The sequence below is a fragment of the Cheilinus undulatus genome, linkage group 18 (genome assembly GCF_018320785.1).
Source record: "Cheilinus undulatus linkage group 18, ASM1832078v1, whole genome shotgun sequence".
Classification (NCBI taxonomy): Eukaryota; Metazoa; Chordata; class Actinopteri; order Labriformes; family Labridae; genus Cheilinus; species Cheilinus undulatus.
The window spans coordinates 19,535,984-19,548,621 of record NC_054882.1 but is presented as its reverse complement, the minus strand read 5'-3'; the positions used below and the strand labels follow the sequence as shown (position 1 = coordinate 19,548,621).

The following is a 12,638-nucleotide window of genomic DNA, read 5'->3' as shown; positions in this document are numbered from 1 at the left end:
AGCACCATTTTGGTCTCATCAGACCAAAAAACTTTTTCCACTTGACCATGGAGTCTCCCACATGCCTTCTGGTGAGTCCAGATTTAATAACATTTCTTCAACAGTGACTTTCTCTTTGCCACTCTTCCAAAAAGCTTTGACTGGTGAGGAACCCAGGCAACAGTTGTTGTATACAGAGTCTCTCCCATCTCAGCTGCTGAAGCTTGGAACTCCTTCAGAGTAGTCATAAGTGTATTGGTGGCTTCTCTCACTAGTCTCAGTCTTGCACAGTCTCTCAATGTGTCGAGGACGGCCTGATCTAGGAAGATTTACACATGTGCCATATTCCTTCCATTTATTTATGAAAGATTTAACTGAACTCTGGGGGATGTTCAGTGTCTTGGCATTTTTTGTATCCATTTCCTGACCTAAACTTTCCAATAACCTTTTTCTCTGAGTTGCTTGGAGAGTTCTTTTGTCTTCATGGTGTAATGGTAGCCAGGAATACAGATTAACCAGTGACTGGAACTTCCAGACACAGGTGTCTTTATACTACAATCACTTGAGACACATTCACTGCACTCAGGTGATCCCCATTTCACTAATTGTGAGACTACTTGCACCATTTTGTGGACATCTGTGGAACTAGGTCAGTCACTTTATAGGGGGTCAATATTTGTGCAGTCCCTTATTCTGCATCACATATTTTCATGTAATTGACTTTACTTTGTGGAAATCTGTTTTCACTGTGACATTAAAGAAGTTTTTTTTGTCTAAAATCAAAATTATATTGACCATGACTGATTCATAAAATCAATAAAAGGGTAAAACATCCAAGGGGGTGAATACTATTTATAGGCACTGTAAAGGTGAGCCAGGCCTTACCTGCAGGTCAAGTAGCTCATCCTCAGCTTTCTGCAGCTTGTTAGTTGCTTCTTCTAGTTCATCCAGTCTTCTGCCGAGACTCTGCAGCTTGTGCCGCAGGTGGCGATGCGTCATGTCTTTATGCTCAGACATGGCTGTGAAATTCTTTATGCTAAATGTATTGTGGTTGTGCTTCTGTTCAGGTTATTTGATGACGTTTTTTGAGGTCCACATTTGTGTCTTTTGTATATCCTTCAGGGTCCTTGTAGAAATTCTCTCAGCAATCCTTGTTGAACTGTTCTTATGACTGTCCCTTTAAAACTTTGAAGTTCCCTCAGAGTGGCATTTAGTGGACGAATCTGTCATCTGTAGGAGGGAGAGAGGAAATAACACTTAGTCAGCCTTAATTTGTCAATGACAGTCATTTACATTCCCAAAGTCGCTCAGCAAGGGAAGACGAGGTATGCACATGAAGGGAAATGCAGCACTGTGTGCATAAAAATGATCTGACATTGAATTTTTATCACAGAAAGCATGGTATAAGACACTTAAAATTTCACACCATGAAAGCACTTACAATCCTTTCACTGTGAGAAGAGAAATCCTTCACGCGTTTATGAGGTAGATATAATTTAGTGTGCACCTTTCTTCCTTTTGGGATTAGTATGCCTTGTATTCCACCTTGCCTGTCCTGCAAAGGGAGATAGGGGCTGGCATTTCTTACTGTGTACAAGGGTTTCAACATGCCTGCACAGGCTTGTGCACAAAGACAAACACAAGCGCATACACAATCACCTTCCTGCTCTTGTATCCAGCATTGATTTTTCCTTGCCTGGCTAGTTCTGCTTACATCAGCACAACTCAATAGCACTGTCCTCCTTTTCATACCCTCATCAGCACACATATACAGCCGTCACGACGACTGCCACTACATCACAGGGCCCGTCACAACACAACAGTGTCAAGGGTCAACCTGTAGTGGTTATTTCAATCAGTACACAACACAAGATCAGACAAAAATGAGGCCAGATTGTGAGGTTAGGTTTAGGCTGCACAAATATTGCATTGTCTCAATGGGTCTAACAACTCAGGCTTCTGTATGTGGCATGATTCAGGTAGCGGCCTCTCCTATTCCCTCTAAATCCCATAACTCCCCTCCCCCAAACTCCATCATTCTGCTGAGCTCCCCTCACTGACGGCGAGGGAATATCGACCTTTGGGTAGGACACAACATCTGCACACATCATCACTTATCGACCCCCCCTTATAACCAGCTCTTTACCGCCGCTTCCCCCTCGTCTGCAGGCTCGTGTTCAAAGATTGCCTGTCTGAAGCTACAAACCACTACATATAGAGACTCCAGCCGTTTTCCTCTAACTCTTACTGCTGTAAAAACATCAACCAATGCAATAAATTACCCCAATCTTTTAATCTACAAGAGCTCAATGTGTACATAATATACAACAAGGTATAACTTGTCATTATGGTTTACTACAGTGTAGCTTCATATATTTTCTTTCGTTTCATTTGGTGTAAAAAGCACAAACCACACTTCCCACAATTCATTAAACATCTTGTTGAACATAAACCAAGCAATAAGCTTTCAAAGCCAATATGGCAACCATTACTTAATAAGAAAGCACAATGTGATATCAAAGCATTTAGATGTAGCATTTTAATTATTCTTTTCTTTCATGAGGTCTGGCGGTTTGGTAATCCTCTCAGCGGAGTAAAGGAAATGCTGTGAATTACACGCATTGAAGACAGAAGAGAACAAGACTAATGTGAAGAGGATTTTCAGAGAGAAAACTGCTAGCCTTGCTGTCCAATAGCGTGCCAAAACACTTTACTCAATAAAGTCATTTTTGTGTTGCTGTAGCTTTTCCCAGCTGTGGCTTGTTAGGTGAGTTGCAGAGTCATTTTTCTTCTGTTGTGAGGTGAGGTGGTCGCTGTGATCCAAACCTGTACTGACTGATCCGGTTCCAGTGGATGGAAAACACAAGGAAAACATCCCAGATGTGTATTAAAACCAGGGACTTCTCACTGGCACATTTTTTACATAGCAACAGTAGAATTCTTCATGACAGTTCCTCACACGGCACTATGCAACATCATGAAAATGTAACATCTGATAAGGTGAAAAGAATAGCCCCAAAACAGGGTTCCTACACCCTTTTGAAAAAATGTAACACTTTTACGACCTTTTTAAGACCGGAACTAAGAAAAGTTAATAGCACTTTTTGTGTGGCAAAAGGACAAAAATGAAAGGCATGCAAGATTTCTTGTTACATCGCACCAGGGTAAAATTTTCTAAATTTAATCAATCAATCAATCAATTAATTAATCCATCCATCCACTTGTATATCCAAGGCTGGGTTGCAGTGGTAGCAGGTGCATCAAGCAAACCCACACATCTCTCTCCCCAGCAACACTATCCAACTCCTTCTTTGAGATCCTGAGGCGTTCCTAGACCAGACAGGATATATAATCCCTCCAGTACATTCTGGGTCTTCCCTGAGGTCTCCTCCCAGCTGGATGTGCCTGGAAGACCTCCAAAGGGACTGCCTCAACTGGCTCCTTTAGAGGCAAAGGAGCATTAGCACTTCTCTTAGCTCCCTTTGGATGTCTGAACTCCTCATCCTCTCTCTAAGGCTGAGCCCAGTCACCCAGAGAAAGATTTTTGCTGCTTGCATCCGCAATCAGCGGACTGGCACACCACCTGCAATACTGAGGACACAGAACCAATTCACCTGCCAATCTCACTCTCCCCTTAACCCTTACTCGTAAACAAGACCCAGAGATACTTGAACTCCTTCACCTGAGGCAGAAACTCATTCCCCACCTGGAGGGAGCAATCCACCATTTTCCGGCAGAGAACCATGGCCTCAGACTTAAAGATGCTGAATCTCATCCTGACCTCTTTGCACACAGCTGCAAACCACCCAGTGCCTACTGGAGGTCCCCAGCTGAGGAAGACAACAAAAACACACCATCAAAGAAGACCTGTCACCGTAAGGGTGGGCTGTGCAAATATTTAAGCGGGCGACTTGGTAGATCAGATGTTAGAGAAGTGTTTCACAACAGCACAGAGTTTATCTAATTATCTTAAAGTTAAGTAGAGAATTAAGATTGGATAAAGACATGTCTTAGTCGACATGCTGTCAAAAATTTAAGAACCCTCACTGATAAAATCAAGACTTTTTATGGCCTTAAATTTCAGATGTCCAATTTAGGACTTTTCAAGGATCCATGGGAACCGTGCTAAAAGTAAAGTTAAATGCTTGGTGGCCCTAGCTAATAATGAAACCTCCATCTGTTTGTTTTTTCTTCATTATCTGGCCTTGTAGTTGTTTGTGATTCTCTCAGAGTTGGGTGACGGCTCCTATCATTTTTCACCAAGCAGTGTTGGTTCAGCCCAGTCTTGGTCAAAAATGGTGCATCCTTTGGTCAAGCTACTCCTGTCTTGGCAGGTTGCCTTCCCCTTCCTTTCATTTCTCCCTTTCTTTCTTTGCCAGCAGCTCTCTGCCTCCCTCCCTCATCTCACCCCTCCATCTCCATCACAGACACGCACACCAGCATGGCTAAGTGGGCACTTTTAAGGGGCGGCGGTGCGTGTAAAGCGACTCTGGCAAAGGCCCGCCTCTGCCAAACCAATCAACATACCTGACTCGCTTATTGCAAGGCTGGGATCTCATTAGTTACATTCAGAGCCAAGGTAGGAGGGAATTAGAAGGGTGGTGGGTGAGATGAGAGGGAGGAGAGAAAAATGGACTGAGATATCGGAATTTTGATCTGGTTCACAAATTTCCACGTGCCACACAGATGGGTGTGCATAAAACCTTTTATTTGATTAAACTTTCTACACCTTCAAACCTTTGAATCAGGAGGGTATTCCTCAGTTCTTTTCTGTTGAGTCATTTGGCCAAGAACGGGGCTTGAAAATGTGGCAAAGAAAGGAAAGGGATTATGGCAGGAGAGAAGATGTGAAGGTATTTAGAATCAGCTCAGATTGAACACAGTTTTAATCCCCCTGTTCTGTGCACAGTTGGACCAAAACCTGGAGAGGAAGAAGCTGTTACACAGGAAAACTACCCCCTTTTATGGCAGCGTTTTGCTTAACTCTGCCCTAAATGTCACTTGTATCAGGACGACTGAAGACCAGACTTCACTACAGACTTCTGTCATTGTGTTGGCAATGACTAAACTGTCCTAAACCTGGCAAACATGACTGAGTAGTTCTCACTTTCTGACCCTAATCTAAAGGAATTTCATTTAAGCTGTAACAGCATTTGTAGCAAAACTGGCAACCCACTCAAACCAAGACAGCCAGCTGACAACCAACTCTGTATGACTCTTGAACCTTTCACTTCCTGAAATCTGGACAGACAGTTCCTTCCTTGACCTTTCACTAACTTCTGCATTTCCCATGCCTTTCAGTACACTTGCATGCACAGTTAAGTAGATCTGGTTAAAGCTTGTTTGGGCCATTTAATTGGACTACTGTCCCTGTCCCAGTATACAAGCACCAGTAAAAAATGCTGCTAAGTGGGGCTCGACCAATTATCAGCCTGACTGCTTATTGATGACGATACTTGGCATTTGGCAGATTATCAGTATCTGCATTTTATTTCACTGATAGTTGGTAAAACTGGTTAATAAAAAACTGCTACTTTGGTTCCACTCCAAGGTGTGTCTTCCTCTCTGGCTTCATTTTCACTCTCAACAGTCTCACTAATGTCCTGTACACAATGTCACGAGTTAGCCAATCAACACTTAAACCTGGGTGTTACTGACACAGTGGGTATAGAATCACTTCCTGTTTTCCTGCTGCTACTGTGTTGCTATGTGCTGTTTCTCCAGCTGATACAGCTAGGGCTAAATTGTTCATTTTCCTTCATTTTAGGTAAATTTTGTACTACATAATACATGCAGATCAGTTCCTGTGTGTTGTGTTGTCATCGACCATCAGATCACCATGAGCTTGAGGTATGATGCTCATCTCATTCGCACTAAGGCGTTTGAGTATGACATGTGCAGCGCTGTATAGTTTGTCCATAAGTAACTGGGCTGCAGCTTGCTAACTTGTTGGTGAGATCAACAGCAAGAAGGTCCACACCATCTAGCTGATAAGGGTCCTGTTGCATAGCAGAGCCAGACACCAATAAATCAATTCTTCCTCTGTGCATACATCGGACAAGGACTGTAGTCCAGTTAAACTGCCTATTTGAGCTATACTTGCTGTATACTTTACTATTCAAGTGCTGACTGTTGGTCTACTACAGTTCCAGTGAGGAGCATGATCCGCCTCCTCCACACTGTACTAAATTAACTGGTAAATTCAAATGAACTGATCAACATATTTTAAACATTCTTGTTGCAGATCATCACAAACTGCTGAGTCTGTCTTCCTCAGGTTGAAACAACATGTCTAAATCTGCAGGTCTGAACTGCTTCTACCATTACTTGTCCAGATGCTGTGGGTGGCATATTGGCACAAAACTGACTTTGTGTAGGAGTGAGTGCATATATATGCATAGGTGCTCTACTGCTCAGGAGAGAAATTAGGGCAGACATGTGGTCAAAAATGGATAAACTTGTGATGGCAGAGCTGGACGGTGGTCTACATGAGAGGACAAAGAAAAAGAAAACCAGAGGAGCTACGTTTTGTCCTCCACCAAAAGTGCCAAACTGACTTGGAAGTTCTTGAGGAGGCCCAATCTACTCTGCTTACTCTCCCTCTCAAACACACACACACATACACTAAACCAAGGTTACAATCATACACCATATCATTAGGGCTTTAGCCACTCTTCCTGCCTGCCTGTTGCCTTCAGTACATTCTGTTCTCTCCATGAAAGCAAGAAGGAGAAGAAAAAATTCCCCTCTTTCTTGCACTTGACGTTAGGTTGGACATTTTGGGTTTGAAGCTCTTCTGCCCCATAAACGGTAGTTAATAAAAGGCCAGAGTCCAATCAAAATGCCTCGACCACATCTTCATGTGGGGGGACTTTACGAATGTGTAACAAATTCCTTGTGCATGCTAGCGTGTGTTTATGTGAAGAGGGACGACTGCAGTGGAGGGATGCTGGCGCAGCGCTGGAAGCCACAAGATGGTGGAGACCTGATGCTTGGCCTGTATTTTTCCGTTTTTCCAAGAAAGAGAAAACCGGCATCCCATAATGCTCAGTTTGTCGTTTCCTGTGCTGTCATGCAACTTTTTTTTTTCACCCTTTCAGTCCCACGCCACTCCTGGAAAATTGGTAAAGAAATGAAGTGTAGCGTTGCATGTCAGCAGAAGAACGTATAGGCAATGAAAGTTCACATCACTGCTTCATTAGAAGGAGCTCAAACAGGACTGGGATAGCCTCTCTATGTGGATATTTCCTATACTTCCTTGGTGAAATAACCACTTACAGGAGAAGTCTTTACATGTGGTGATATTGTGGGTAAACAAATGTCATCTCTGGTAGAAAAATAGATTTGTTTATTGGAAAAGACATGCAAGTTAGCCACACAGTACTAAAATGACAAAGCAGGTCCTGTGTACTTGTAAGATCAACATAACTCAATTCTTACAAATTCTTTGGTGACAGTGCTTCCTTTTCTTCTCTTCTCTTTAAACCAAAATAATAATTGAGAAAATTATCACAGCAATTTGTTTCCTTCTTTTAGATGTATTTTCTTTAAAACCAATAAATGCCTGTGAGCTGAAAAACCCAGCATAGACTCCTTGTTGTATGTGTTTTTGGATTTCCAGTCCCTTTCTTGTTAACAGTTCAACTATTTCTTGGAATTTAAGACAAATATGGTAATTTGTGCTGTTGAGAATGACCTAATTAGGGAGGAAAGGAACTGAGAAAAAGTCAAATAAATCCAGCAGTGCAGGACAAAAGTCTCTTGTTGTCTGGTTTGGTCAATCTTGTCCAAAAAGTAATGTTATGTTCAGTCAAAGTTTTCTGTAGAGCAGACATGATCTTTATCTAACCGGGAAAAGGCTGAAAATTACACACATGCTGGGAATCAGAACCTGCAGTTTTAACCAGTATTTTAAATAATTCAAATACATTTATTGTGGAGTAACGAGCTCCTAAAAAGAGAGTGAAGTCAAATTCCTTCTGGGTTTGTTGTTTTTAGCTCTGTGTTTACGCTGACAGGAAAAAGTGCTTCAGCCTGTTTATGTGTCATTCAGAGGCTCCAAAATGCTGTTTACTCAGACAAACCCCTACATTCCCAACCATTAGTCCTCCCACTATGTGATGGAAGACAGGAAGAAAGACGGGCCCCCCTTACTTGGGGACGCCAGACCTGTTAAATCAAGAAATCACTTACAAAGAGCCTGTCTGACAGTGTGCTGCCAGCTAAAGAAATTCTAAAGAATGACATCTATTAGTCTGGAAAGGGTCTCAAAGCATTTCAGAGGCTTTGCAACCCCAGCTAACCACAGTGAGAGCCATTATCCACAAATGGGGAAAACTTGGAACAGTGGTGAACCTTCCCACCACTTGGACAACTTGCCATAATTGATGGAAACATGAATTCTATCTGCCAGAAAATCCTGAAGGAGAATGTCTGACCATCAGTTTAGCTCAAGGTCAAGTGCACTTGGGTTCTGCAGCAGGACAGTGATCCGAAACACATCAGCAAATCCACCACTGAGTAGCTTTTAAAAAAGGGTTCTGGAGTGGCCTTGTCAAAGCCTGGACTTGAATCTGATTGAGATGCTGTGGCATGGCCTAAAACAGGACATTCATGTTTGAAAACCCCCCAATGTGGCTGAATTAAAACAATTCTGCAAAGAAGAGTGGGACAAAATTCCTCCAAAGCAATGGGACAGACTGACTGCCAGATATTGCAAGTGCTTGCTTGCAGATGTTGCCACCAAGGGTGGCACAATCAGTTATTAGGTTTAGGGGGTAATTACTTCTTCACACAGGGCCAGGTAGGTTTGGATGGCTTTTCCCCCTTAAAATTGGGTTATCTTTGTCAACTATAAAAATTTGTTTGAAGTTCTGAGACGATTAAGAGTGACAAAAAAGCAAAAAAATAGCAAATCAGGGAAAGTCTTAAAGCACTGACTTGTTAAAATACACTTTGAAATGGGAGTGAAGCTGTGATGCAGCTGAGATGTAACCTTCACGCACCCAGTCTGTAATGGCTGTAAAATCATTGCATGTTTTACAAGAAAAAAACATTTAAGTGGACAACATGTTATAGACAAATATTCAATGAATCAAGAAAATGACCATCTGATCAATCATTACTGACCTAAATTGTTATTTGAGGCCTGATTTAAAAAGTAGTTCAACGAATATGGTTATAGCTGCAGAGAAAGATGCTGTGCATGATGAACCCCTGTAAAATAAAGAACAAACAGAAAGTAGGTATAGTAGGAAAGGGGGGGTTCTCTTAGAGAAAGCTTTATTATTAAATAAACTTTCTTGTCTCAAAAAGGAAAGTGGAATAAATCTTGACACATTTAAGCCAGTAAGGTATAAGGTAAGGAGAGTGTGTGATCCATAAAAAATAAAAATTTATGCCAACATCGCTGTCATATTAAGTTGGCTGGAGAGCAACATCCTCTCCTCATCTTAGCCCAGTGACCCAGAGCCTTTTCTATGTCTCCTCCCCTCCCCTGACCGCCTAGATCAAGAGTCTTGTTGCTGGGGCTTAAAACCTGCCCTGGCTTAAGCGAGAGGGCATGATAAGAAGATGAAAGGGAAATATGAGGAGGGAAATGAGGAGGAGAGAGGAAGCAAGAGGTAGCAGGACTTAAGTCTTACCAAGAACCAGTGTGAAGCTTCAACACGTACTCCACATTTTTGGTTTGCTTGTTTCTGACCTAATTTCACATGTAACTTTGAAGATGTTGAGCCCTCGCAGCTTCCCAGCCTGGCTCCTGATCTTGGTGGCATAACAGGAAAGTAGAGCATGTTCTTGATCAGAAAGCCCTACATGGAGGATTACATCAAAGAGCAACTGTTGCTGCAACCAGAAAGCAGAGCAGAGGAGGGATATTCGATGATCCATTTATATCAGCAGCTAATACTAGCCTGTCAGTTGGTAGCTAGTCCTCAGGCAGGGCTTCAGCTAAAGAGAAATTAGAGCAACATTGAGAGGAGTTCAGCATACTGAATGGGCAAAGGGATGCATAGATGCTCCCAAAAGAAAGATAACAGATTATAACACTCTCTATTCCAGTGCCTCTTTGTTTGAACAGCCACAAAATGGATATTTGCATCAGTTATTACTCATGCATTTTACTGTAGTGCAAACAGAGGTAAAACCAATGCCACTGATGGTTTAACTTTCCAGCCACAGCAGTGGGAACATAGAAGTAGTAGTATGGATTGATTTGTGACAGCAGCCGCTCATTTTGAGCCCTGTCTTTAGCATTTCTCCTTCTGACACTTAAAAAGCAGAGCCTACACTCTGTCCAAACAGCATAGCCTTGTCCTCATGAGCTGGTGTCAGTGTTGTTAGAATGCAGAACAGCAACCAGGCACGCGTGTGCTCTCTCCTCTTGAAGTTTGATGTCTGTAATAAAGGAAACATTGAGTGCACTCATCTGAGGTTTCAACACAGGCTCTGTGCTTGAGTGGATCAGCTTTCTTAAACTTAGCACAGCAGTCATATGTACCTCCAGTGCAAAGCTTAAACAACTGTTAAAGAGATATTTTGATGTTTTTGGGTTGTAGGAGGTACTTGGCGACAGTAGTGTCATAAGATCCACTTCAAAAATAAAACTGAGCAAGCATTGCTTCTGGCCCATTTTTACCTTAAATTACACTGAAATCTCTTGAGGCTAATGGCACTACAATTGCGAAGTATCTCGTACAACTCAACAACAACTAGAAAAGCAATCAGAGAGCGCAGACCTCCGCCATCAGCCCTATCCCCCCAGTTTGACACAACTCAGCAAGAGAGCAACCAAACTGGAGCAACTGTGGTACAGTAGGTAGAATCGGTTGTCCTGCAATTGGGAGCTTCTACACCCACATGTTGAAGTGTCCTTGAGCATGACACTTAACAACAATTTGCTCCCACTGTTTCATCAGTGGTGTGTAAATTGGTATGGATGTATATGAATGGGATTAGTTAATACTGATGACCAATTTTCCATAGTAACCTTTACCATCAGTGTATGGAAGTGGAGCACAGATACAGTCACAAACTGTAAGTAGAGAACTCACTGAGACTTTTTCAGCATTTTTCTGTGAGCCAATGCACATACATGAGTTGAGTGTTGTATCACAGTCTTTCAGGTCATATTGTACAGCTCTAGTATTATTATGTGATCCTTTAGTAATAGCTATAATACGATTATCCTAGGTGCATTTTGCATTGTATCTTGTGTTGTGAATCATGTATCATATCCAATGATACCATATGATACCACATTGTAGGTTCCCCACCACTACTTCAAGCCAGTTTTGTCTTTATACTCCTTAGAAACATGTTGCTATTACAGTAGTGACACATTACATTCCTGATGACTATTTCATTTCTAATCTCAGTATTTCCATTACCCAAGGGGACGCAACCAGATAATGAATCAACACTGATCACATGGTTAGTCCTTATCTTTTTAGGACAAGTTATGCAAAAACAACTGTCATAATTCATTCATTTAAAAAAAACACATTTTAAAAACTAACTGAATGTGCCTGTTGGACTTCTGTGCACATGACAACAACAAAAATTGGGCAATGATTTAGGTATTGATGTTAACACAGATTTATGTCCCATGTGATGTTCCTCCGTTAAATATTTCCCAACCTCACTTGAGCATGTCCTCAGTCTGCAGCCCTCTGTGTTTAGGTTCAAAGGTCACTGACACTGTAAACATGTAAAACACCGCATGCATGACATGGGGGCAAACAGGAGTGAGGCCCTGATTAGGACAGCAGATTTCTGTTGTTTTGAATTGAACTGAACTGAGCTGCATTGATCTGTTGAATCAATTATGAGAAAAGAGAACAGTTTTGTTTCTAACTGTTCAATATTTAAAAGAAATGATCATCTGATAAGTCATTATTGCCTGTAACAACAAAAGAGCATGCCAGCTTTAAATAAAGAAAAGATAATACAATTTTAATGATCAGTAATTTCCAAAATGAGTTCAGAGTTAAATAAACTCCATTAAAGTTTGTATATGTCTGTTGATAACTTTTTTATGTTGTGGTCTAAAATATCAGGATAAGTATAAGAAAGTGAAAGGGAATGCTGCTGAGTTACAAATGTCTAAAAACTCTGGGTCATTAATAAGAGCATATTTGCAGTTCAAGGGCTAAACAACAAATGTGTCACTATGACAAGCTAATGTTAGCTAGCTGCCACAGACAGCTAGTTGGGGGATATGTCTGTGGAGCCTCTCATCATGCCCTTGGGCAGTGTTTATGTGCATCTGGGTGGTTGTACAGTGATTCCTTTGCTCATGTTTCTGGTACATTGTTGTCATTTTTGATGTTAGACACTTTTAGTACACCATGAGTTAAGTTATCCACTGAGTTTCCACCTGTGAAAATGGCAGGGATAAAGATAAGGGTGGAGTGTTATGCCTCATGAAAAAGCACTCCTTGGCTAAAAATTCCACTCTTACTCTGTCAGTCCACCTCGCCAAAGTAACACATTTTTTTTTGAGTAACTGCACACAAATGATCAAGACTTTAAATTAATTTATTGTTGAAAGCGCATAGCAACACATCAACAGTTGATACGGTAAATGCTTCAAATTAACATCTCCAGTGAGGAGAGGTTGTGGTATAAAACAATAGTTAATGGGTATTCGTGGCTAC

General features: G+C 41.6%; 1 protein-coding gene across 1 annotated transcript in view; it reads right to left on the bottom strand.

Moving 5' to 3' along the window:
• Positions 1-12,638, bottom strand: part of luzp1 (leucine zipper protein 1) — a 75,413-nt gene that overhangs the window by 20,750 nt on the left and 42,025 nt on the right. Inside the window, exon 3 of the mRNA XM_041813369.1 lies at positions 865-1,209. Coding sequence (XP_041669303.1) covers positions 865-996 — 132 coding nt within the window. The 5' untranslated portion in view covers positions 997-1,209. The remainder of the gene's footprint in view (positions 1-864; positions 1,210-12,638) is intronic.